This window comes from Euprymna scolopes, chromosome 24, assembly GCF_053919585.1.
Source record: "Euprymna scolopes isolate OS-2025 chromosome 24, ASM5391958v1, whole genome shotgun sequence".
Taxonomy (NCBI): Eukaryota; Metazoa; Mollusca; class Cephalopoda; order Sepiida; family Sepiolidae; genus Euprymna; species Euprymna scolopes.
Genome location: NC_136505.1, coordinates 89,713,146 through 89,739,985, shown reverse-complemented (window position 1 = coordinate 89,739,985; position 26,840 = coordinate 89,713,146). Strand labels below are relative to the sequence as shown.

Sequence of the window (26,840 nt, the reverse complement as noted above, 5' to 3'; positions counted from 1 at the left end):
CTAAGAATTAGAAACCTCCATGTACATAATGTTCATTTGCAGCGACACCAAAGTATCTGTTTAGATCTTTGCCATGCATCAGTGTAAAGTTGTGCAGCAAAAACTTTGTAGCTTAGTGGTGGATGCCCTTTTCTCTTCCCTGCAACCTCTTTCCCACAGAAGAGACGTTGCAAGCCTCTCTCTGCCTTATTGTTATTTTTATGGCAAGTGCTCATCTAAGCTTCAATCTATGGTTCCTCCTCGCCAAACTTTCACGAAAAACACTCATCTAGCTGAAACCACTATCAATAATTTCCCACACTCTTCATCTGTGCCTAAAGCTAAACGTAGATTCCATGAACAAAGTTTTTTAGAACTGCATGCCTGTGGAACTCTTCCGATTGCCTGCTTTCCAGCTGACTACAATCTGAATGTCTTCAAGTCCAACATAAACAAATTCTTGATTAACCATCCCCCTAAGTAATCCAATTTACAAAATTCCCACTACTTATGTTTACTACGCTCTTATCACATTGACTAATGTATACCCATTAACCCTTATCCTCGAGTGGCCTCTGTGCCTTGATAAGTGGTGATTCCTGTGTAAAAAAAAAAAAAGCACATCAGAGATTTTCTTTCATAGCATAGCGAATCTGTTGTGCATTTGCTATTGACGAAGATTATCTTCATCAGTCGGTTATTATATCAGTGCACTTCAACCATCACAATGCTATATTTTTTTTAGATAACGCAATGTCGATTCTACTTTTTATTTATGGGCCACTGTTATGTAACTTCACAAGGGAAGAGAGAGAGAGACGAACCCAATTCAAAATATGTATATATATATATATATATATTGTTATCACACACAGCAGTACAACTGCGACAACCATCAACTGAACAACAAACACGACTCAACATGAACAATGCTGTTGATGCGACCCAACATGGTACCAAATGCTTCCATTGACATGATCCAGAACAACTCCATCGACACGATGTGACCTGACATGATCCCAAACAACTCTGTCAACACGTGATATACTAGCAGAACAACCTCAGCAATTACTCGCTGAAGACGATTTTCATCTCTACGTCCCACTGCAAAAACAAACCGACTAATATAGAAGTTCTGCTCACCTTTGTACCCCCTTGCACATGCCGCTATCTCCGTGGTGTTCTAGGTGAACAAAACCTCTTCATCAAGACATGGAAGAAAATCTGACATCACAGGTAACTGCGGCTGTCAGTGAATAATCTGATGACCACAACGCAGATTATGTTGACACCATTTCTACGTTTTATTAGTTTTTATTTTTTATTTTTTTGCCCTTAAAATAAAAATCAATATTGTGGATTGAGTAACCAGTAAATGTTATTTTGTTGTCTATATATTTCTGGCGTTATCTTTTTGTAGCTCTTGGACAAACTCATTTTCACTGTACAAACTCATTTTCACTGTGGCACGACTAAGACACTCACACACAAATCTTGAGCACTCCCGTGTATGTCCATCACATGTTGTACAGGCATTTGTAATCGTCACCAATATTTCTGCCCTCGCACTTCAACATGTTTCCTGGTTTACACAATGCATCTTGTTTGAGAGTAGCGGTTAATTTATAGGACCATGCACTGATGGTTCAAACATTCAGTCGTGAAACGAGATAAAGGGGGTAGCTTCGATTGGCCACTGTCAAAAATAAGAATTACAAAGGTCATTTTCTGTTATAGCATGCAGCGGCCTTTATGTTTTAACAGCGTTGGCAACCACGGTTCTCTAAACTGTAGAGTCATGGTAATCCCTGGAAGACAAGTAAAGACAGTAGTGTCCTGTTGCTTTCCGTCGTAATTCACAGATGTATCTTCCCTTGTGAGTTAAATGCGGCCCCAGATACCAACCTGGAAATATCTATGACTCTGCACGGTATAGTGCTCAGCCTTTCCAAATAGTCACCCACCTGGTACTGGCCAGGCTCATCGTTGCTTAACTTTGGTGATCTGCGAGAACTGGTGTGTCAACGTGATTGTGCCATATATGTTATGGAGTATACACAAAAAAAAACTGTTTCTCATTCAGTTCCGAGCAATGCCACATTTTTGCACTAAACTGGTGTGTTTGTGATACCTAATAAAGACATTACAAAGATCATTTTTTTTTTTTTTTAATTGAAAAAGGAATCACTATATATCAAGGCCAAATGCCACTTGAGGGGAAGGATTAGAGAGATGAAATGATTGTCAGAATATTTGTGGGGATGGTTCGAGATTGATTTTGAAAACGACCAAGTTGCAATCTTTTTGTTTTTTTGTCAATGTAATTTTAAATAAGTACAAAAAATTAAAGCCCTATTTTATTTAGGCAATTTCCAAGAAAATTTTAACTTTAAAAATGTTATTTTAAAAAAATAATTTGTTTTAAAAAGCAAAACTGCATACTTACTACATACCTGAATAAAATGTCACTATGTTCTCGCTAATCTACCCTTTTTTTTTTTTTTTCAGGAGAAAACCTCTCTCTTTTATGCAGAAGAGGAAGAAGTCGATCAACGTGACGCTCAAAATGATTTACAGCTCTACAAAGACTCTTGCAATGAAATTCTCAACTTGATTCAAAATATTAAAGAATTGAAATCCCTTAAAACTAAAGAAGCTGTGAGTTTTACACACATTTTTACCTCTGCCAAAGAGGTTATGCTTTCAGTTGAATTTATAATTACGTTGTTTGTTTGTTGGTTTGTGTACAGTTTAGTGCAGGGTTTGTCAAAGGTTCTTTCAAGAAATATTAGTAAATAGAGATTATTGTGCTTGTGCACTTTTCAGTTTTTTTTCTTTTCAAACCTAATTTTCTTACGGAATTGTGAATAAACTAGAAAAAGGATTTTAAACTGGTTGTCAGAAAAATATGCTGATCTTTTTTTTTTTTTTTAAGTTCCTAATAAATTTAAGAAAAAATTTTTAACCTAAACTGGTTATAAAAAGAAAAATATTACTTGCATTATAAAAGAGAAATAAGATTGTAAAATATTTTCTCATAGAGTTGTTCCTTGGGATATCACTACTATTGGTAGGTATCCACAAAAGTAAAAGGTTCAGAAACATTGGTTTGGCTTCTACATCATCACTTGACCAGTCGTCACCAAACTTTATCAAATGTTATGGTCCAATTTAAAACTGATTTAATTTTTAGATATCTAGGTCAAAGGTCATGACCAGTAGAAAAGGTGAAAGCCACAGTTTTTGCAATAATGTTAGTTCTGTTCATCATAGAGACTCATTAATCTGCCGCATCTATATGACCTTGAAAAATTCAGTCATGGTCAAAATTTTGACAGAATTTCAACTTCTGATTTTTCCCAAATTTGATGTAGGGATCTGATGCTCTTTGATATAACAGTCAAAAAAATTTTTATTTCCCCCTTCCCCCCCTCCTCCAACAGCAGGAAGATGTGACACAAGGGTTGGAAAATGGGATCAAATAGCCAGCACCCTAGTAGAAGAGCACTCTGGCCTGCAAAAAAACCTGGGCAGCCTGTTGGTATTCCTTGGTAGGGGTGCCTCAGGCAATTAACAATAAACTAACCCTTTCTTAAATGAAGAAGGCAAAGCTTGCGAGGGTGTATATCCTAGAACTGGGCCAGCAACATACCACAGTCAACAGAGAAAAGGTTAATTTTGAAATGAAAGAGCACCTTGGCCTGAGCAGCCACATCGGTATTCCCCAGTAGCAATAGACTAATCCTTTTTGAAAGAGAAAAAGCAAAGTCTGATAGGTTGGACATCCTAGGCCAGCAACATGCCGCAGTCAACAGGGAAAAGGACATTTTTGAAATAGAATAGCACTCTGGCCTGCAAACAATATTTGGGCGGCCCCGTTAGCAGTCCCTGGTAGGGGTGTCTCGACGATTAGCAATAAACTAAGCTCTTAAAGAGAAAAGGTAAAATCTAAGAGGGTGAACATGCTAGAATTGCACAGGGCCAGCAACATACCACAATCAACAGAGAAAAGGCCATTTTAAAAATTAACTTAAATTTGTTGGTTTTGGTGCCAAGGGAAAAAAATCTCTGGCTGTGTTGATAACATAAAAAATTTGTCCTCATCAGATAAATAGTTTTTGAGTAACATTTTATGGCATAATTTTGAAGATATCTCATACAATATTCAAGCGTAACACTATGGTAAGACTTCAATCCATCCTTACATTGTCAGGCATAAGTATGCAGTCACGTGACTGCATACTTATGCTCTTATTTTGTTGCATAGTCTTCATCGTCCTTCCTTGTGCTACCATCACCATGTCTTTAATTGGTTCTTTATATTCAACATGTAGTGAAGATCTTATCCCAAACTTTACAGCTCCATAGTTCAATTTGTTGATTCAAATAGATTTTAGGCATCGGAGGATGGAAAACTATCAAACAGACACATTTTGTTGTAATAATGTTTTTTTTTATATTCAGTTGAAAACAATACTGAATATTTATCTCCCTTCCATGACGGTAAGACATAACTCAGAGAGAGAAGGCAAGATGGTGGACCTCCTAGAACTGCACAGGACCAACAACATACCAGAATCAACAGGGAAACGGTCATTTCAAAAATGGCACAGACTCTGCTGATTTTGGTGTTGAGGGGGGAAGAAAATGTCACGCATTCGCTTAGTCTGCTGAAAATTAGGAGATTTGAATGGTGGCATGATCTACAGGATTGAATATGTGATCCCTTTCCGTTGCTAGTAATTGTGATTGCCCCCCCCCCTTCCTATCTGTAACTTATAGTTGTCACCTCTTTTCACTGAAGACATGTATTTGCCAATTCTAACCCGATGCAGAGGAGGTAACAATCTCCTCCCCCACTCCCCAGAAAGTGGAGTCCCCTGTTGCGCGTGCATGGCGATCCATGATGTCTTAGAATAGGATCTTGGTGGGTGAGTGGTCCATGCCCTGGTTGCATAAATGGTCACATGACTTTCAACACTCTATTTCGGTCCTTACTTTGGCTTGATGAGTGGGGGTGTTAGAGAGGCCCGATCTAATCATTATGCCTTAATATTCATAAGTTCATCCCCAACTGTATTGTTCACTCTGATTCTTCAAAAAATAAAAAAACCTTACTTCTCCTTTTATAAAGGCAGTGGCTAAAGGTCAAGAGTAATGTTTTCTGGAACTAACATCAAAGGGTTTTTTCTTGGGGGGGGGGGTCCATTTTCCTGTTTTTGAGTAATGATGGTACCCTCTGTGAAATTTCTTTTTATGTGTAATGTTTTTCAAGAGTAGTACAATTTATTCTCTGAATATAAATGATTATCGTTCATACAATATTATATTAGCAACTTTATTCAGTATTAAATAACTCATAGATGGTTGTCACCTCTCTTTACTGAGGATATGTATTCGCCAGTTGCAACCCAATGCAGAGGAGGTAACAATCCTCTTCCTCACTCACTGGAAAATGAGGTCAATAGGTGATCCCATTTTCTGGTGAGCCCAGGTCTCTTTGTAACATGTGGTCATCTCCCACTCCAGCTCTCTCCATAAATTGTGATTGTCCTCTCCATGACTTGTGTGTTTTTCCCCCCCTGCCCGCATCATAAATTTTGAATGATCTTTTACCATTCTCTCTTTCTTAACCAGCTTGCAGAAATTGAGGAACACAAGAGTAATGCTGTTTTACGGTTTGTTCTCTTAAAGAAGCTCAACAGACTTGCACACATCAGATGCAAAAAAGTACGAGAATCAACCAACGAGGTGAGTATTTTACATGGCTCGCTTGAAAATAGTAACGCCTGCTGTTTTCAAATATAATTGAAGTTTAAACATTTATACAGAATGCATTATTGTCAGCATATTCCGGACAGGTTATGTAACCCATCGGAAGGTGCCGAAACGTTTAGTCAATGACAATCGTAACAGGCAACAATTGGCAAATATGATAAAAATATTGCAGAAATTTTAATAAATTTGTGAAACTTATTAAAGTCGTTCGGAATCAAATATTAAATTTTCTCAAAAATGGAAACTTATCTACAAACAAAACACCCTAACTTTTAACTTAACAGAATCCTAATCTAACTCTAACCATCCAGCCGTAACCTATATTAGGTAAAGTTGAAAAAAAGTAGGCAAAAATAAAATAATTTTAAAAAGTTGTTTGCTATCAAAAAAAAAATAAATGTTTATGCATGAAATTTTATTATGTTTTTGTTTTTTCGCTTGACTAGTTTTTTCCTTTTAATTTTCTTAAATTTTTATATTGTATTTTCTTTGTAACAGCAAACATATTGTTTCATTCAAAAACAAAACTTTCATTCAGCACTTTCCAACATTTTAGATAACTTACCCATAATATGCCAACGATAACACGGTTCCTATTTTGTATCAGTACCAACATCTAAAATATCATTTGCTATGAAATTTTGGAATATCTCGTTTATTGTTTGGGTTTTGAATTTGCAATGCAAGAAATTATTAGCATCATACATATGGCAAAATAGCTATATTCCAAATTCCAAGATGTTATTCATCTTACCATTAATTTCTTTCAACATGTCAAAACATTCACTTAGGGAGGCTTAGGAATGCCGGACTTGAAGTGTCATCGAGACGCTGAGAGGCTGGCCTTTCTGAGCCACTATATGCAAGATGACCAACCGTGGCACCCCGTAGTTACTGCCACCTTCCCCAACCTCGTTCTCGACCCTTCTATCGACAGCCGTCGCAGGCCGCGGGGAGAATCTGCCTACATGAAAGGGTGCCGAGCCGCGCTAAAACGACTACCAAGGTCCAGCGACCTTGTGACTGCTACCCGTAGGGAATTCCACAGGGATCTAGTGAAGGGGGCCGCCAACGACTCGCTATGCGTGCGTTTGCGTTGGCAGCAGAGTGAGATCCGCTCCGCGTGGAGCTGAGCGCCAGGTTCAAGTCATCTGAACAATTCGGAGTTCTCTCTGACCTGGCGATTGGCCCGAAATGCACTTCCACTCAACAACATACAATGCAGTTCCAGGTTTTTGGAGTCGCTGATTGTCCCCATTGTGGGACAACGGCCATAGAAACGACTGATCATGCTTTCTTCGATTGCCGCAAACTCTGCCAGTACTGGTCGTATGTCAGCGAGGTGACGGTTCACATCGATCCTGAGCATCCTCGCCCAATTACCGTATCCAATCAATGTCGTGGATAACGTGAGGCCGTCGTGGGACCGGGAAATACAAATGGTCTGTTACGATCCTGGCTGTGGCGAGAATGGTAATTTGGACGTCGCGTCTGCAAGGTTGCCGAGGGGGGGGGGGTCTTTTTCTGATCAGGATCTGATCGCTTTCTTTAAACACCAACTATCAGTGAAGATCAGATGCGATAGAAGAAGGCTACATCGCGCGGCATTTGACAGAAGATGGATACATGTAGCAAGTCTGTGTGTACGAAGAGGAGCCAAATTTGAATACATGTTCCCCGCCTAGGTGTGGAACGCGCAGTTCCGTAAAGTAAAATTAAACAAGTAGCCTCTCAGCTAGCTGAGTGGGTGTTCCATCTCTCCCCAATTAGAAAGTCTCCAAGATCCCCACCCCCTCCTTCCTGCAATCTTTGTTTTCACCCCCTCCTCTAAATTTCACCTATCTTGGAGAGAAAGAAATACAAACTAGCTCCCATTCCTTACCCACAAAAAAATTTTCTTTTCTCCATTCATGCCCATCTAGAGGGCATCCCCACTTAGAGACTGATCCGCAGAAGCGAGGTTTCTTTTACAAAGCTAGTGGAACGGGCAGTCTATCAACTAGACGGGATTGGGAGGGTCCTACTAATCACCCCCATTTCTCCCCCGCCCTCGACAAAAATGAATTACTGTACTATTTTTATTGTTATCGTTTTTTGTTTGTTTTTACACGTCAATAAAAATATTTTAAAAATTGGAAGTTAAGTAGGATGTCCCCCAGTATGAAAGGGTGAATGCGGTATTATGGTGAAAGAAGATACTAGCTGGGAGAAACTTTTGATTTTGTTTAGTCCTGGAGTGACAAGGATGACCAACGACCCCCACAATCCCCCTTTTGAGTTGGCCATGTGCCTAAGTTTTTTGTTTATTGTTGATTTTCAATGTATTTTTAACATGAATAAAGGATTTAATATCTCAAAGTGTAGTATCTGTTCTTACTACATGCTGTGCTTATCGTAATATAAAGTGGGGGATCACTTTTCTGTATTAATTTAATGTAAAATGATCACCCACTTTACAACTAGTCAGTCTCAAAGCCATTCAAGTCATTCTCCAGATCATTCAAGTTGTTTTTGAAGGATTCCAGTTATTTTTTTAAGCATTCAAGTCATTCTTAAGGTCATTCAATTCATCCTTAAGTTCATTAAAGTCATTCTAAGTCATTCACTTTTTATTTAAGTCATTTGAGCCCATTTTTCGGTCATTTTAGTTTATCTTTAAGAATTTCATGTCAATCCTACATTCACGCATTCATTCATTACACGAGAGCACATGACTAATGGCTATCGGCCTTGTTAGAATGTGAGGAGTATGTACATCATAAAGATTTATAAATAAGTGTAATTCTGAATATACAACAAATTTTATGTTGATACTTATAAACTTCCTAATTTCTTCAGGTGTTTTTTTAAACAGCCTTCATAAAAAAAAGAGTATATTGTTCAATTAAACTTTTATAGTTTAAATAATTTAAGTTTGTTCATTTTATCAAAAATGTTGAAAAGATATTTTTCACTCAGTATTGAGCTTTGGAAAATTGTCAATGAAAGAAATACTATCGCCAAACGATAAGTGTTTCTTTATTTCTAGTCGTCACTTGAAAAAATCACTCGCAAATGCGACTGTTTAACTCCCAATGTAGAGCCCTGCACTTTTTTAACAGCACTTGTTTCCTAGCGCAGAAACAATCATATAATTATTATGTAAATTTTTAATATTTTCCGCACTGATTCATCAGAAAAATATGAACTTTTTAATTTTAAAAAGAAAATAAAAAGAAATGGGCATGATCACATGAATCCGAAAAAATTCCAGAGAATATTTACATCATGTGTTATGATTTTAAATCCATGTTTGATTTAATTGATAATTTAATACTGATGATTCTTGGAAAAGGGTGAAGTGAATGTGGATAGTAAAAAGTAGGTACTTGTACAGTTTAATCAAGACATTAAAAAATGAAAATATCAAAAAAAAAAAAAAAAAAAAAAAGGTTATGTTGTACGTATCCGTTTTGGACTGAAGATCTCAAAAAATAAATTTCACTTAATTTGGTCAAATAGTTTTTTTTTTACACAGAAAAACACGTTTTTATAACAGCATGTTGAAGGTAGACATCTTTGAATTTTATTTTAACATATCACGGGGAGATAACTCCGTTTAAAGTGTCAACACTCCCTCCCCATTTTTAATACTAGCTTTTCTTCCTAAAAATCAAACCTTTTGCTCGGTATCATAAAAAATTGTTTTTCCTCTGTAAAAAAAAAACTACTTGATGAAATTAAATAATTTTTTTTTTTTTTTTTTTGAAAACTTCATTTCTTGACGAATACGTACAATATAAACTTTTTTCAATATTTTCATTATTTTTAATGTCTTCATTAAACTGTACAAGTACCAAAAAGTATCATAATACTGTATCCTCGTCATCAAAATTTTTCCATGACTTCTGGAGGAATAACCTCACTCTGGTTTCTTTCAACCTTATTTTATCCCTGACTAGACCCTAGTTAGCATTTGAGATAATTTCTCCATACTTTGGGATTTCCTCTAGGTCTCTCCATTGCCCTGCGGTCCATTCTGTTGCTCTGTATATCCAATTGTTGTCTGTTTATTTTGAAAGGTGATCTACCCATTTATATTTTGCCATTCATATAATAGTGATGATGTCATTTACACCAGTTTGCTGTCTGGTCTGAGTGTTTCTTTTTCTTTCAGGTAAACTGATCCCATAGTCCCATCCATAGCCTTGAGCCCCTGGAGGGACATAGGTCATCCGCAACTTTTTGTAGATGCTTTTGTAGCAAGGAGTTCTTTTTTTGGAGTGAGAGTGCTGGCCCCACGCCCAACCTTCCCAGAAGGTACATACAGCGCCTAGCCTTCCCCCAATGGTCACCTATCTGGTACTGTTTAACTTCGGTGATCTGGCAAGCCAGTGTGTCAACGTGATTGTGCCGTACCAATTAAACTGATGCTGAGCATAATATGTTCCATTTTGCACTTAGCCATTCTTAGCTTTTCTATCGCTGCATTTGTCCATCTTTAAACACAATCTGTTTAATGTTAATTATAAACTTTCTACTTTTCATGGTATTCATTTTGAATAAGGCTGTCCATCCAAGTGTGATTCAGCATTTGATTTCACGCATGATATCAGTGTTATTTATTTCTTACCATCTTCCCTAGTTGTCAATTTCCTCAACATTTTCACCTTTCGCTGTAACTGGGGCTTTTGTGACATATTTGCTGAACATGACCGGTTTTTCCAGTTGTATTTTAAGGCAAACTAGATGGCTAACATTGGGAATGTGGTTAAGAATCCCTTTTAATTCTTAAAGTTTACTAGCTTGAGTGCCCGGCGTTGCCTGGGTGTTGTAAGTGTATAATGAGGTCATCGCGGGAACGTTACAATGATGGGACAGTTTTTTGGCGTTTGTTTACTTTGTTTCACTGCGGGACCGTTTTTTTTCATTTACTGCGGGACAGTTTGGGCTTTCCTAAGATGATGGGAGGGGGGGGCAGTTGTCCATCGAAAGGGGATTGTCTAAATTGAATAACAATTGTCTGATATGATTGCTTTTGGACGTTCTCGGCAATCGCGCTGGGAACGATGCAACAACCTTCGTATTAGTTTCGCTTTTATTATATGAAAAAGGCAAATCCACACGTGCCGATCTAAAAATGTTGAATATTTAGCTTTTGAAAGTCGAGCAAATTAAATATGCATGCAACCCCCATTTGTAACTCGTAGATATTATGATTTCTACATGATATAAAAAGTTTTAAAAATGAGCGACGGTCTCGAGAAGCTGCCGAAAAAAAATCCTTTTTTTTTTTCTTTTAGGTGATTATGAGTAAAAATCCTGGCTCCTGAGGTTGAAAAATTAGTAACGGGACTATGGTCTCCCATGTTGAGAATTTCATCTCGATTTCAGATTTTATTTTGTCATAGGTCACTTACGTGCCTGTGTATTATATCTTAAACAAGCAGAGCTACTCAGCATTGCCTAGGACAAAAAATAGTTTCTATCTCTTTCTAGTCATGTCTATCTTTCTTTTTTTACCTTCACCTCTATTTTTCTCCTTAGCCTCTTCTTCTCTGCTTAGTCCATTCCTCTCTCTGGATATTCACACACATAAACTTACACACAGACAACTCTCCCTTATATAGTTTCTCTGAAGAATGAGTTGGTATAAGAGGATAAACTCCTTGATAAAAAAAATCAGTTACTTCCCTTTAGTTCATGAGATGGTTTAAAAACTGCTCTTCTCTCTCTCTCTCTCTCTCTCTCTCTCTCTCTCTCTCTCTCTCTCTCTCTCTCTCTCTCTCTCTCTCTCTCTGATGAAGTCTGCATAATTTTAGAGTCAAAGAATGTTTCTGTCCAAAGTTTATATATTCTTTATGTCTGGCAACGCTGATCAAGAATATACCAACTTAGTGGTTATTTGTTCAGTAGTTTTTTTTTTACTTGTAGCCCAGCATTATACACATACACACAGACAACTGACCTTTATTACATCATAAATTACATGTATGTGAAATTTTCTTGGACTAATGAATATGAAATGTTAGCAGCTAGAATGACTGATTGAAAATCTTATCTACAATAAAAACATTCAAATCTTAGATCTTTTGTCCGGCCATAATGGTGGCCTTGGTTTACTTTGAAAAGAACAACCAAAATGAGAATAGGGATACAAATAATACAAATATTTGATCTTTTTTTTTTCTTTCTAGGGTAAACTCCAAATCGACCAATACCATTTGCAGCTACAGAATTTATTGTACGAAGCTTTCCATCTGCAGAAGGAAATCACAAAATGCCTTGAATTCAAGTAATTTTTTTTTTTCATCATTACATGTTAAAATGTCTTAACATTTTACAATTCGCTCTCTGATGAAATCAGCATAATTTTAGAGCCAAAGAGTGTTTCTTTCATAAGTTTAGATATTCTTCATGTCTGGCAATGCTGATCAAGAATATACCAACTTTGTGGATATTTGTTTAGTAGTTTTTTACTCGTAGCCTGGCATTACACACACGCACAGACAACTTACATCATAAATTACATCTGTGTGAAATTTTCTGTCACGCTAAAAATAATAAAATGGTAGAAACAATCTCCATGTTTTGAAAACTTAAAAGGTGATGCTCCTCACCAAAGAAAATGCCACTCATAGAATTGTTAAAATTCAGCTATATTTGATACAAATAAATTCTAGTCTATGCCTGATTATATGTGGACGACACTTTGGTGATAGTCTCATCAGTGGATGTTATATATACCCCGAGGACACTTTGGTATGATCATAAATGGCTTTTAAACTTATTGAACTTGATTGATTTTTATCTGTGGGATTATCTTGTAGATAATTTAAAGATGATTGTAAAAGTACAATCCTCCTGTTCGCGTACTGGGGGAAATCATATCATGATCCAAATCAAGGCAATGCCAAGAGAGGAGGGTGTCAAAGTTATTGATAATTTTGCACGTCTTATCCAACTGTACTTATTATTGAACAGTGATAAAACAAAGACTGTTGGACATTTATGACTAAAACTTGGTGGCCAAGTCAAGTATAGACTATAAATATAATTGGTTTTTAGAAAGAATCGTGGATTTTCTTACTGATACCATGGATGGCATTTTGCAGGTAATGATTTTTATTTTTGGTGCTTATTTATAGGTAAGTATGTTGATTAAAAATAAAATAACAGGAAAACTTTAGGAAATACTTACTTGTGATGGTAAAAAATTAGCATTCACAAAAATTTACTGAAATTCATCCAGTAGTTTTTAAATTATTTAAGAAATTCAAGTTTCATTTATGGACATATAATTGTACCTATTTACAATGCCTCCCCACAAGACAGAGTTAGACACCAGGGTCGTTTTTTAACGTGGAGAAAAGGTACAAAAATAAAAATTGTCTCAATCGTGAAGGATTTCTCCTCCACTGAAAGAGAACGAGAAATGGAAGTGCCACATCTGAAAAACAGATACTACACTTTGATCTTGTCCAAAAGGTTGTAGATGTTATTGTTGCATATTTCAAGGGAAATAAACTAAAGTCAAAGAATTGCTTTCCTTCTATTTATTAAAAAGAATTGTTTTTTAAACAGGCAAATTGTTAAAGTAACAAAATGGAATGCGATAAAAACAGATTTGGGTAAATAGACAATTTTTACGAAAATGACTCAATTTATAGAGAAATAACTTTTTTTAAACACCAACCTTAACCTAAACATCGTTAAAAATGAAATAGAAAATACTTGTGATGGTAAAAAATTTGAATTCACTAAAATTTACAGAAAACAATCAAATAATTTTTTTTATTTTAGAAATTCAAAAACAAAAAAGTAACACTTTGATACTCTTGCAGTATTTGACCTGGATCCTCAGGATTTTCCGTCTATCATTACTTGGGTTCGACTGGCAATCATCGGATGAAGAGCGAAGTAGCAGATGCAGACACATTTCAAAACAGACTGGAAAAAAATGGAAAATATAGTTATTAAAAATAACAAAAACCCACCATAAATTTACTGAATATATTTTTTTATTTCAAGAAAAGTTGCCTTTTATATTGCTTATTAAATTTTATTTATTTTGTTTTTAGCAATTTTTTTTATTCATTGCTTTTTGTTTGTTTTTCTTTTTTCAAGAAATGATGATTGTTTGTTTTTTTGTGTAAATTGTTAGGTGAAAGTACAGTTGTTTTGTTTTTTTAGTTTTTTTTTTTTTCAAGAAAATTTGCAGTAAACGTTTTTCTTTTGTAAACAGAAGTTTTTTTTATAAGAAAAGATGAATGATTTTTATGAAAACAGTTGTTAGATGAAAGAACAAAAAAAAAATTTTTTTTTGTCAGAAAATAAATTCAATTAAACATGTACCTAAAAGCTCCCAGTTTGTTCCGCATTCTTTCATGTTTTGCTGTTTTGGTTCCTTCCACATCCTTTCGACGTAATTCGTTGTTACCTTTGTCGCAGGGTCTACAAAATGCACACTGTGATTCCTTCTCTTCTAACTTTGTTATAGGCTTTCCAACAGTCGGATACGGCTGTGGTCCCCGGCAGAATATATTTGTTTGTAAGGAGAGATTCAGTTTGGTATGATTTAGGATTTCAACATTTGAACAATGCTCAGTTCAATCCAGTATGGTATAATCAGGTTGACACACCGGTTTCTGTTGGATGACTGAAGTTAAGCAAAGTTGAACCTGGTCAGTACTAAATGAGTAACCATTTGGGACTTCCAAGTGCCATATGTGCTCTCTACTTATCTCTGGACTTCTCCTTGCCGATTCAGAAATGTGGTTAGGAATTGCACAACCCTTGCCTTACAATTACATGTGCAGCTGCCCCTACAGAGGTATCCTTTGTCTTTTGAGACTAAATGGAGGTTGTGATCAATCGAGTTTAATCCAGTAATTGCCGGTCAAGTCCGAGCCATGCTTGATGGAAAATTCCAAGGATCCGGATCAAATACTGTAAAAATATCATTTATCTTCCTTGAAATACATGACAATGACAGTGTTGATGGAAAGTTTAATTTCTTAAATATTTAAAAATAAAAAAAAAAAACACATTTTTTCATAAATTTTGGTGAATACTAATTTTTTACAATTACAAGTGTTCCCTAATGTTTTGTATTTATTTTTAACTAACATATTTACCTTCGTAAATATGTTAGTTGTTGTAATATATAGTGTAAGTATGCATCTTATTTCTCAATTTTAAGGTGTTTTATTCATATTGAAATTTTTTTTTTTTTACTAAAAGCAAATTCTGAATTCAATATAACAGAAGCAATCTTTTATTATTGCAATTTTCATTTCGCTTTTATGATTGAATGTTTTTATCATCATCCTTATGTTTTATCAACACATTTATGCGATGAGTTTTTTTGTCACTCAGACATTTTGGCTTCTGACTAATTTAGAAAAGCCTAACTGGAAAATTTATTTTTCAGGTCGAAAGATGAAGAAGTTGAGTTGGTGTCTGTTGAAGAATTTTACGAATCTGCTCCTGAGGAAATTTCCAAGCCTGTAAGTTAAATATACTTTCAAATTTAAATTCCTTTGTTTATCTTTTTAATATTTTTAATATATACATATTATTTTTTAATATATACATATCATTTTTTAATATATACATATCATTTTTTAATATATACATATCATTTTTTAATATATACATATTTTTTTTATATATGCATAAAATAAACACAGGTTTTTTTTTTTTTACCGCCATAACACTAACCTTAACAAATGTTTCATTAACTATATAAGGCAAATATTGAACTGTGTTATAAAAGAAAAAAAAAATATTGTTTTTGCAATCAATTTTAACATTTAATCTTGACTGATCTTTTATTTTTGATTAAACATAAATAAAGGAAGATGGAGGAACTTTTACCCACACATGCAGAAGTCCTCCCTCTCTCACCCATAACACTGGAAACAAATTTAATAACAATTTCTAAAGTATTCACTGGTTAACGCACATTCAACTGTAAAAGGGAGGAGAGGTAAATAAAGATAGAAAAAACAAGACTTTAGTCAAAACAGCAGCCATTTGTTCTCATTTACATAGGTAATAACATTGCCATTTTATAATTGCCTCATGGCTCAATCAATTAGAAGGTCGTATTTTAAGACAGAAGTTGTGTATTTGAACCTCACCCAGGACATAAGTATTTATGTTTAAAACCTTAAAATAGTTTAAAATATTAAAATAGAAAAAGGGTTCTTGATCTTCGTCACAGGATCAAAGTGTGGTGTCTGTTCTGAGGATGCACTTCACTTTTTTGTCTTGGCTGTTGGAGCAGAGGTCCTTCATGACTGAGACATTTTTATTTTTGTTACTAACCAGAGTACCTCTTTTTGGGGAGCTGGTTTCCTCCCACATTAAAAATCAACATTGTGTCTAAATCTGCCCTCATGGGGAGGCAAGTAAAAAAAAAAAATATTAAGCAGATTATATATTTTTACTTTTTTAATTTTTTATAATTTGTAAAAATTTGGACCAGAGTGACATTGAGTTTCCTTATTAGTCTGTTATATAAAGAGCAGTTGTGTGTATGTGTAAAAGTAAAAAAATGTGTAAAAAAAAAAAACAAAAAAACTACAAAACCTACAAAGTTGATATTTTCTTAATTGGCATTGCTTCAAATGAATAATATCTGAAAAAAAATTTAGGTTAGTTTTACAATAGACCAAAGTACAAAAAAGGTGTAAAGAAACAAATATTTAACAAATAAATGTTACCAAAGGTGAGATAAATTACTCTTCTACCTACCTGGAAAAGTTTTTAAAGTGTTTATTAAGTGTGAAATGCAAGTAGTGCTGAGCGCTTCAGTTAAAACAAAAACAAACATGGCGACATGATGCTCTCTTCTTTGAAGTCTTGAGTATTGGTCAAAACCTTGAAAAAAAAAAAAATACTAACAGAAATCCACCTAATAAATGTCATAGTGATATTTATTGGGCGGATTTCTGTTTAGGTACAGACTTGAGTTTGCAATCATTGAGGACAATTACAGTTTGAGACAGTAGGTTGCAACTTGGACCAGATCGGGAGAACTTTAGGAGGCTGAGATGAGCTGGTCAACTGATGATGAAGAGGCCTTGATAGATGACTAAGATGTGAACGTTAGCACTTAGAAGGTTGATGGTGTCACATGCACGCACACACATACTCAGACTGCTATTGATCTATACAAAATGTGTTGGAGTCTTGCTTCTCGAGTTTGTGTTTTGAATTGTATTATTTTTTTATTTCCTTATTATTTACTTGTGAGCGACTGCATGAAGTGTGATACTATGAACATTTTCCCTCCCCCAAAGTGTTAGGGAGTAAAAATAAGATGAAAAGCTATAACAAAAAGAGAAAATAGTTGATTCAGCAAGAATAAGAAGTGAAGTTAGTAGACAGTGTTGAGGGAGGGAAGTAGTTCACCAAGGTACAAAAATTGGATTGTTAATCAAGGTGTGGTGGTAACTGGGACAAAATCCCAGACAGAGCTCAATATATTTATAGTTAATTTACAATGACAATTTTAGAGGTGAGAGTGAGTTTTGCGGCAGCTTACAACAAAAAAGGCATCTGAAGTGGGATTGTTAATCAAGATGTGCCTGTAACTAGGGCAAAATATCAGACAATAGAGGTCAATATATTTAGAGTTAATTTACGGGCAATTTTAGAGGTGGGAGTGAGCTTTGCAATAGTTTACAACAGTTAGGTACAGTCTTGAGTCTGGGACAAATAATGGTAGGTTGTTGCTCTGAGGCGATGAGCTGATGTCAACCAATGATAGAAGCTTCGACAGATGACTAAAATATAGACGTTACCGTTTAGAGGGTTGTTTTCTCCAACTATGTCACACACACAGATCAAAACTGATATTTATGGAATGTGTCAGAATTTGTGTTTTCTGTTTATTTTTTTTTCATACTTGTGAACCATTACATGCCTTAGTCGTCAGCCATCAATGTAAGAGATGACAACACAGACAGAAAAGATGAAAAAGAAAACCATAGAAACAACGTCGGGACTGGTAATTGTTATTGAATAGGATATCACATGGTTGCATATTAGCAAAATGAATTTGATTGGTTAATTTTTTAAAATCTGTTTTGACTATAAATTTCCATTTATGGAGAAATACGGAAAAAGAAATGTCTACCAAAGTTTAAAATGGCATCAATTATTTTGAACATTTTAATTAAATCACCTCTCATTCTTTTCGTTTGTAATTTTGTTTTATTTCATTTTTTCCCTCCCAAATAAAGCAAAGCACAATGGATGACCCTCATCAACAAACCCTAGCACGACTTGACTGGGAATTGGAACAGCGAAAAGAGTGAGTTATCTTTTCTTTCTTTTTTTCTACATTTTTCTCTTTGTCTTTTTCTTCTTTTTTTTATTTTTCCTTTTTCTTTTCTCTATATATTTTCTTTTTCATTTCGATATATATTTTTTTCTATATTTTTCCTTTTTCTTTTGATGTATGTTTTCTTATATGTTCTTTTTGCTGTTATAATTTTTTATTTTATTTTTATTTTTTATTTTGTTTCTAATAGAATTTTTTCTTTCAACTTGATAAATTTCAATTTTTAATAAAGTTTTATATTCTGTCAAAGTGTTTTTTTTTTTTTTCTAAAATAAAGTTTTTAATTTTCTTTAAATTCTTGGAATCTTGAAGTTTATTGGAAGAATGAACAAAACTTGAATCATCTTCCAGGACTCAACAGATGGTGACCAGAACATTCCATTTTGATTCCAACCTAACAAATCTTGTAACAATTTATATAGATCATTTATAAATTATTTCATTTTACACATTTCAGCTTTTATTTATTTATTTTTTTTTTTTAATGAACAAAATGTCAGCCGATATAAACCCCAATCTTCAATACTGGCTTCTTGACCTAAAATGTACCAAACATTGACGATATTGTTTTTTTTTTTTTTACCCCTTTCCAAAACTCAATCATGTTCTGCAAAGCCAGTTTTCCTCTATTAAACAGCCAAACACAATGAATAAATATTTGAAGATATAAAGAACTTGAAGCGTAAAATCTTTTACCAAAATTACTGGATCCGACATCAAATAACCTAAAAAGGATTGATATGCAGTAAAACAAAGCCACCAAGCAAATTAACCTTCTTCAGACACATTTTTTTTAACTTGGAAATTTTTGTCAAACACGAGACATCTTCATCATAACTTCATTTTACATGCTAGCATCTATTTGACAGAATTTGGAACTGAAACCTTTATTTAATAAATAGAAAGGGGGGGGGGGGTAGATGAGTTTTAGTTTTAACGATGACCAAGTAGAACTATTAATTATTAAGTTATTCTTAATCATTATCACTCATACTAAGGATCAAATATTCCATCTCCAGAAGACTGTCACTTAGAACAGATTGTTACTCAACACTTTTAACCACTACGTCACGAGTCTAAGTGACGGTTTGCTGAAGGTCGAAAATGCAGTCCTTACCACAAATGAAAATAATTAAGAATTGCATAAAAATTAATACTTCTATTTGGTCATAGCTGACGGAATGAGAACAATCTACATTGTAAATCGGAGAAAGGGTTCAGTTTTAAATTCCATATAGATTTCAGAGTTCAACATTTTGATTGCCAAGCCTGGAAAGATTTCCCTGAAGAAAGTTGGCAGTTATATCATTTCAAACGTTGCAAAAATAGCAACCCATATGAGAATAGTAGTCTGAATAATCCAAATAATCAATCCTCATCTCAAAAATTATTAAACTTTTTCTTTCTTTCTTTCTTTTTTTTTTTAGGCTTTCTGGGGAACTTGGCAAATCTCAACAAAAGAAAGAAAAATTAATGAAAGAAATCACAGAAAGTCGAGATTACTTGGACAGCATGCAACCAAAATTGAACTCCATTCTTCACGTAATAACATCTTTACCTTTCTATCTTTCTAATTCCTTTTCTTTTTCTTCCTATGTTCTTAACCCTCACTCTCTCTTTCACTTCCTTTCTCTCTCTCTCTCTCTCTTCCTTTCTCTCTCTCTCCCTCACTTTCTCTCTCTCTCCCTCACTTTCTCTCTCTCTTTCTTTCTCCACATCCCTCTCTCTCTCTCTGTCCCTCCCTTTCTTTCTCTCTCTGTCCCTCCGTATCCCTCTCTTACTCTTTCTCTCTTTATGTCCTCTTTTTCCCTCTTTCTTTGTCTCCCGTTCTCTCATTTTTATTCCTCTCATTTTCTTTCTCTCTATATCTTTCTCACATTCACAGATTTTCTCTTTTCACGGAAGAATTATAAAGTATTGTTCTTTTTTCAACTCAAAATGGGGAAAAGTGAAACGGCAACTTACTTTTGGACATTCCTATTTTGAAAATAAATAATTATCATTCTTTTGCTACCCTTTGCAAATGATTCAAATTTTAGCATGTCATTATGAATGATAACGATTACCAGTTGTCAAAATTTCAGCTTTTCGCAGTTGTTATTTCTAACAAATATTAGGTTTTAAAATTTTGTCCCTTAGTTTTGGACGCTATTTCCAAAAATTAAACAAGCAATTAAAAATTGTGTAAAAAGGGAAAACATTTTATTGTAGATTTACTCTTTGCATTTTTTGGTGCGAGGTGATCATTAGGGTCACCATGTATGATATGTAAGGCTCAATATAATATTTTCATTATGATTGTTTTAAATCAGATTTTTAGTTCAACTTTCTAAGATGCATCTTTATTCATACTATGATCTTGTTTTTTTTTTTCTTTTTTAATGGTGAAAAATAAACAGTTGATTTTTCTTTTCTTTTTTTTTTTTTTTAACCGTTTTATAAAGTTCCGATAAACTACTGAGTGACCTACATTTTTCCACAAATTCGTTGACTGCAACCAGTGTATTCTGTGTGTACTGTCACTTGACGTATTCGTTCTTTGAATGCTCTATTTTCCTGTTCTTAAGTAATTATGCAACCATCTTTGAAATTTCCTTCTAAGAGTATTGCAATGTTTTCTGAGAGCAATCTATTCTAGAAATCTAAATAATATTTGGCATTAAATAATCCGTGGTCCTGGATATGACCTAAAACTATATCCGATGGTGAGGCCCCACCTTGCGGGCTTTGGGGAGTGTGGAGCCACCCTTTAATTGCCATTGCTCCCAGGTCCACTCTGACCCGGAGTGGTAGTACCTGTTTGGGTCCCAACTATGGGTTAAATAGAATCTGACGAAAAAAAAAAATATATACTCCATTAAAAATCATTCCTCAAAATAACTAGATTCGGCATTAAATAACCTGAAAATGGTTGATATGCCGTAAAACAACCAACCAAATAATCCGTACATGGTTGATGTGCCATAAAACAAATAAAACCAAATTTTTCCATACTCGCCTTCAGCTAATTCGTTGCTTTTTTTTCCTTTTCATCCAATTTTGGTATTTAACGTGCTGTAAATGTCCCGGACTCCAGGTTTAGCAACATCAGGAAACATAAATATCTTTTCTGTCCTCGGTCAGTGAAAGAGAAATCCTTCTAGACTGAAACAATTTTTATCTTGTCTCAATCCAAAGTCTAACATAGCAAGGACGTGCATTAGTAAATGCATGTGAAGTGACATAACCAGTGGGGGAAAAAAGGACTATAAAAAAGAGAACGATCGCACGAGGGAGACAAGATAACGTTCGAGATCTCGGGAGAGATGTGGAGAACGTTCTAGGTGACGTCACGGCTCTACCGATAAAGAAATAAATGTTGTTGCTACAAAGAACAAGCAAGTTATTTCCTGTTCCTCGACTTTGTCTCTTTTGCAACTTAAACTTGACACATGTGTTGATTCCCAGACAATTTTACAAGAGTTCTTCTTTTTGAGGATCTAGGTTTTCCCTCATTAAAAATCGTCTAACTCTACCCTTGTGGGGAGATAAGTAAATAGGGACTCACATTTGCTATCAACGCAGTCTTGTCCAAATCATCGATGACAACCAGGTTGCAAGCAGTTATATCACTTCATACGCACTCAAATCATATCTGCAGCATACCTCGCCTCAGAAGATATCCAAAATCTTTCAGTTCACAATCAATTAAATAGACGAGTTCATAACATACCTTATTATCATATAGCAATCGTGATTGTCATCGTCTAATTTCACCTCGTGTTGGCTGTTCCTCTCTAACTGGGGACATGTACAGTTAATATTTCGCAACAACACGAAGAATAAAGAAAACATCAATTTGACAGTGTTGATGTGTTTTCTCTCCTGCCAGGGGAGGAGAGTGTATCCCTTGGCTACGGATCACTGTTTTAATTATTGTCGACATTCAGAGAACTGACCTTTATATAATAAGATGGGACACATGAAAATTATAGTTTCAAATAAATTGACAGGAAAACACTTTAATATACTTATCTGGCAAAAAATATTTATCTATACCAAAAACTAGGAAAAATGATTAAGTAGCATTTTATTAAAAACGTTTTATCATATTTTGCTGGTCCAACATTGATAAGACCAGAAATCCTGTAAAGCAGGGGAGATAAGTCAGTTTGTTTTTTTAACCAAGTAATAATGAATGGCTGATCAGCAAAATCTGCTAAAACTGATTGTTTTTTATTTTTAATAAAAATTCTACTCAATAATTTTTCTTCATTTTTGGTGATACCTATTTTAATCATACATAAGTTTATCAAAGAATTTTTTACTTGAAATGCAATTTTCATTCTCTTTCTTTTGTTTTTCAGGCCACAAAACCAGTGCAAGAATACTTAAACATGCCATTTGATGATATCCGCCACAAACATCAAACAGCTCGTCATCTTCCCCAACCTTTGTATGTTTTGTTTATGCAAGCAAGTTCTTATCAAGAAGCATGCGGTAAGTTAACAGGGTTTGTACACGTTTGAAAAATCCTTGAATTTTGATCTTATTTGTAACAAATATGGTTGGAATTTAGAAAAGAAACTTTAGAAAGTTTATTACGAGGGAGAGGGGGGGGCATTCTATACATGTAAGAACCATGAATCTTACCCCATCAATGCTGATATAAAAATAAAAACCAGAAATTACTATTTCATCATTTTGTTATTTTTATTTACTTTTTTTTTTTTTTTAATTCCAGATCCACATCTCACCGTTACTCTTGGAGGAGACCAAGAAGCGGCCCGTTCGCTTGACATGGAAGCAACTTTTGATGGTAATTTCTTTGCAAACCTTGCATTTCTTTTTGTTGTATGTCATTTAAAATTTACCTGATCATAGCTTGATTAAATTCAAATTATTTTTTGTTTCAAAATTTTTTAGATAAGGATTCATTTGTAGGATTTTGACTACTGTTCTCATCTTTTTATGTTTCGGCTGATGTAACCTCCAACTTCAGGTGCATTTTTCCAAACGGAATTTTGAACTGAAGACTTCATTAAATCTACAGCAGTAGATTGTTCTCATTCCATCAGCCATGTCTGGGTAGAAGTATTAATTTATTTTTTGTGACTTTTAATTATCTCCAATTGAACCTTATTAGGTCCCACTTTATCAACTAAGCTCCAACCCTTGTCTGCTCGCCACAATGTTGCATCCCTGTGCCTATTTTACAAGTATTTTAATGAAATGTGCTCTGATGAACTCGTTACACTTGTGTCCCCTCGACGTACATATCCCCTGCAAACCTACTTAGTAATAAAATTATACTTCTTCACTGTTGAGGTCCCTAAATGCTAGAAAGCTTTCTACTCTTTCTTCCCTCGAACAGACCTTAAACTATATCCAGTGGTGAGGCCCCACCTTGCAGGCTTTGGGGAGTGTGGAGCCACCCTTTAATTGTCATTGCTCCCAGGTCCACTCTGACCCGGAGTGGTGGTACCTGTTAGAGTCCCAACTATGGGTTAAATAGAATCTGACGTAAAAAAAAAAATATATACTCCATTAAAAATCGTTCCTCAAAATAACTAGATTCGGCATTAAATAACCTGAAAAAGGTTGATATGCCGTAAAACAAAAACAACCAACCAACCAATCCCTCGAACAGCTAGACTTTGGAATTCCCTTCCTGCTACCTGCTTCCCTGACTGTATTGATATGCAGAAGTTTAAATGTGATGTAAACCAGCATCTTAATCTTTCCTAAGCATGGTCCCAAATAGTAGCCCCCTTACATCCAAGTGGTGATATGCCTTGTTAGGGGGTGAATGTAAGTAAAAAAAAAAAAAAAAAGAAGTCTTAGAACTGATTGTTAATTAACACTTTTAACCACTGCGCCGCTTCCTATCAACTATTCCTCCGACATGTGCACTCAGTGTCTTTCTCTTAATTTTGACTTTTTTAGTTGAAACTGATTTAGATTGTTTAGGGAAAAACGTTATTTTCTGCGCTGCCCAATGCTGTTTCCGTGTCTTCTCTTTTTTTCTTCCACTACTAGCCGTATTGTCTTCTCTCACATTGATGACTGCCAAAAATGCTAGCACAGGTTCACAAGTATAAATAAAATAAAACAATTCAAAATACAAACTCTAGAGAAACAAAAAACACCAACACATTCTGTATATATCTGTTGGGCTCTGGGTGTGTGTGTGTGATACCATCGAGGGAAACCAACCCTTTAAGCGCTAACGTCCACATCTATGTCTTCTGTCAAGGCCACTTTGTTGTTGGTTTACGTCAACTCATCTCCATTTGCTCCGAGCCATAACCTGCGTTCAAATGTCCCAAACTGGAAAGTGTCCTCCTCTCTTGCAAACTCTAGACTATTTGTGTAAACTAACTTGAAATATATTTTCCTTTATTGTCTGTTTCTTTTGCCCGAATCACTACCATACCTTGATTAACAATCCCATTTCAGTTACCTTTGTGTTCCTCATTGTCTTTATACTAATTTTACTTCCTATGGTTTTGTTCTTTTTATCAACTTATTTCCACCTTTTGTTATAGCTTTCCCCTCTTTAAAATTTTTTTTTCTTTTACTTCTAGGTATTGGGGGGGGGGGATAGTATAAAACACCTCTCATGTCCAACTTATCGCACCATGATCACCCAGGTTGAGAAGTTCATTTCAGTTTCAGTTTTTTTTTTTTTTAATTTTTGTCATTGATTCATAAATTGCTGATAATTTTATGTTTGAATAAAAATTCAATTTGAATTTACAATTTTTTTTTTTTTTTTTTACAGATTTAGATTCCGACAACAGTGATAATGACGACCAAGACAAACACAGTTCGGTGAGTGTGCATAACAGCTCTTTTGTAGTTTAAAGCCTCAAAGTAACACGAATTGGAATAAATACATAAAAGATATATAACATAATTCATATTGACACACGGGTTCCTGTTAGATCACCACTGAAGTTAAGCAACGTTCTGACTGGTTAGTACTAAAATGGGTGACCATTTGGGAATTCCAGGTGCTGTATGTGCTCTCCGCTTATCTCGGCATTGTTTCCAGTTGTTTAGCACTTCTTGCCACTGAACTCAAGCAGTGCCAATTCAGGAGAAGTGTGGTTGGGGATTGCATAACTCTTGTCTCACAATTACAAGGATATCCATTGTCTCTTGAGACTGAACGGAGGCCTCAGACATAAGATACTGCCAAGACTGGTGGACCCTTTCTACCAGGCTAGAAAGCTTCTCGCACCTACTAGTATCCTATCTATCTATCTATCTATCTATATCTATGAAAATGCATAAAAATGAATGCAAAAAGTATAAAAGTTTATAACTTTTCTTTATTCATTTTATGTTATATATTTTATATAAAGTGACATAATCTGTCTGAAGAACAATCTCTACCAAACTCTTCTGTCAGTTTTTGGTCCACAGACTTGAAGCTTGATAAATAGGAGATTTGGACATTAGCCAGTAAAAATAGTTACTAAGGGGTTAAAATTGAAAAAAAAAATTACTTAGCAGGAATAAGTCAACTTAAAGTGCTCTTGTACATATGGACAAATATACATTTATAGGTTAAACATTTTGGGCAAATCTTGTACACATTTTTTTTTTTTTTTACATTTTCTCCCCAAACAAGGCACATTACCACTTTGATGTAGGGGGCTACTATCAGGGACATAAGCTACAGGGGTACTATGTGGGGAGTTGTGCAGTAAGATGTCGGTTAACGTTATACTTGAACTTCTGCATGTCAGTACAGTTGAGGAAGCAGGAACCCGGAAGGGAATTCCAAAGTCTAGCAGTTCTAGGGAAGAAACTACTGGAGTAGAAGGCTCTCTTACATTTAAGTTTCTCGACTGTGAAGGGGTGGGATTTTACAGCTTGTCAGGTTTGTCGAGGGGGTACAAGTGCTTGCAGTTCATCGGAGCATTCATCATTAAAGTACTTGTGAATCAGGCAGAGGGATGCTGCATTTCGTCGATGGGACAGAAGCTGAAGCTTAGATGACAGTTCAGGACTTATTAGGTTGGCAACTCTAACCTTGTCTAGGAGTGAGAGACTAGTAGCCGATGCACCAGTCCAAATATGACAACAATACTCCATACATGGGCGAATGGTGACCTTATAGAGGTACAGGATACTTGCGGGCGTTAGTAGCTTTCTAGCACGGTAGAGAAACTTACCTTTTTTGCAACTGTCCTGGCAATGCTCTCAATGTAATTTTTCCAACTCCTGTTTCCTGTGAACGTTAGGCCGAAGGGTTTAAAAGATGTACTTTCAAATAAAGAGTCTTTGGTCATTGCTATTGGTGGTAGAGACGGTTTCTCGTAGTGATTGAAGGAAACCAGTTTAGTCTTGGCAGCATTGAATGTGACCATCCATTTTTGTTCCCATTCTACTACAGATTGGAGGTCATCCTCTAGTGTTTCTGCCATTTCTTTAGATATGTGTTCATTTGTTTTTCTGTCATGTCTGTTATAGAGCATGGTGTCATCAGCATATATACTCATCTCACAGACAATTTTGTCAGGGAACTCATTTATGAATATTAGGAATAACAGAGGTCCAAGGATAGACCCCTGAGACACTCCTGCATTTATATCATATTGTTTAGATGTACGACCATCGAGGACAACCTGGATTTTTCTCTTATCTAAGAAGGATTTAATTATGTTAAGTATTCTTCCAGTGATACCGTATGATCTGATTTTCTTAAGACCTTCATGCCATAAAAGCCTTAGAAATATCTAGAGCTACCGTTCTATCC

General features: G+C 35.1%; 1 protein-coding gene across 1 annotated transcript in view; it reads left to right on the top strand.

Annotated features, from left to right (window-relative positions):
- LOC145246833 (THO complex subunit 5 homolog A-like) overlaps nt 1-26,840 on the top strand; it is a 61,466-nt gene that overhangs the window by 6,826 nt on the left and 27,800 nt on the right. The window contains exons 2-10 of the mRNA XM_080108670.1: nt 2,488-2,637; nt 5,617-5,730; nt 11,934-12,031; nt 15,170-15,245; nt 17,991-18,061; nt 19,519-19,633; nt 22,438-22,570; nt 22,815-22,889; nt 24,855-24,904. Coding sequence (XP_079964796.1) covers nt 2,488-2,637; nt 5,617-5,730; nt 11,934-12,031; nt 15,170-15,245; nt 17,991-18,061; nt 19,519-19,633; nt 22,438-22,570; nt 22,815-22,889; nt 24,855-24,904 — 882 coding nt within the window. The remainder of the gene's footprint in view (nt 1-2,487; nt 2,638-5,616; nt 5,731-11,933; nt 12,032-15,169; nt 15,246-17,990; nt 18,062-19,518; nt 19,634-22,437; nt 22,571-22,814; nt 22,890-24,854; nt 24,905-26,840) is intronic.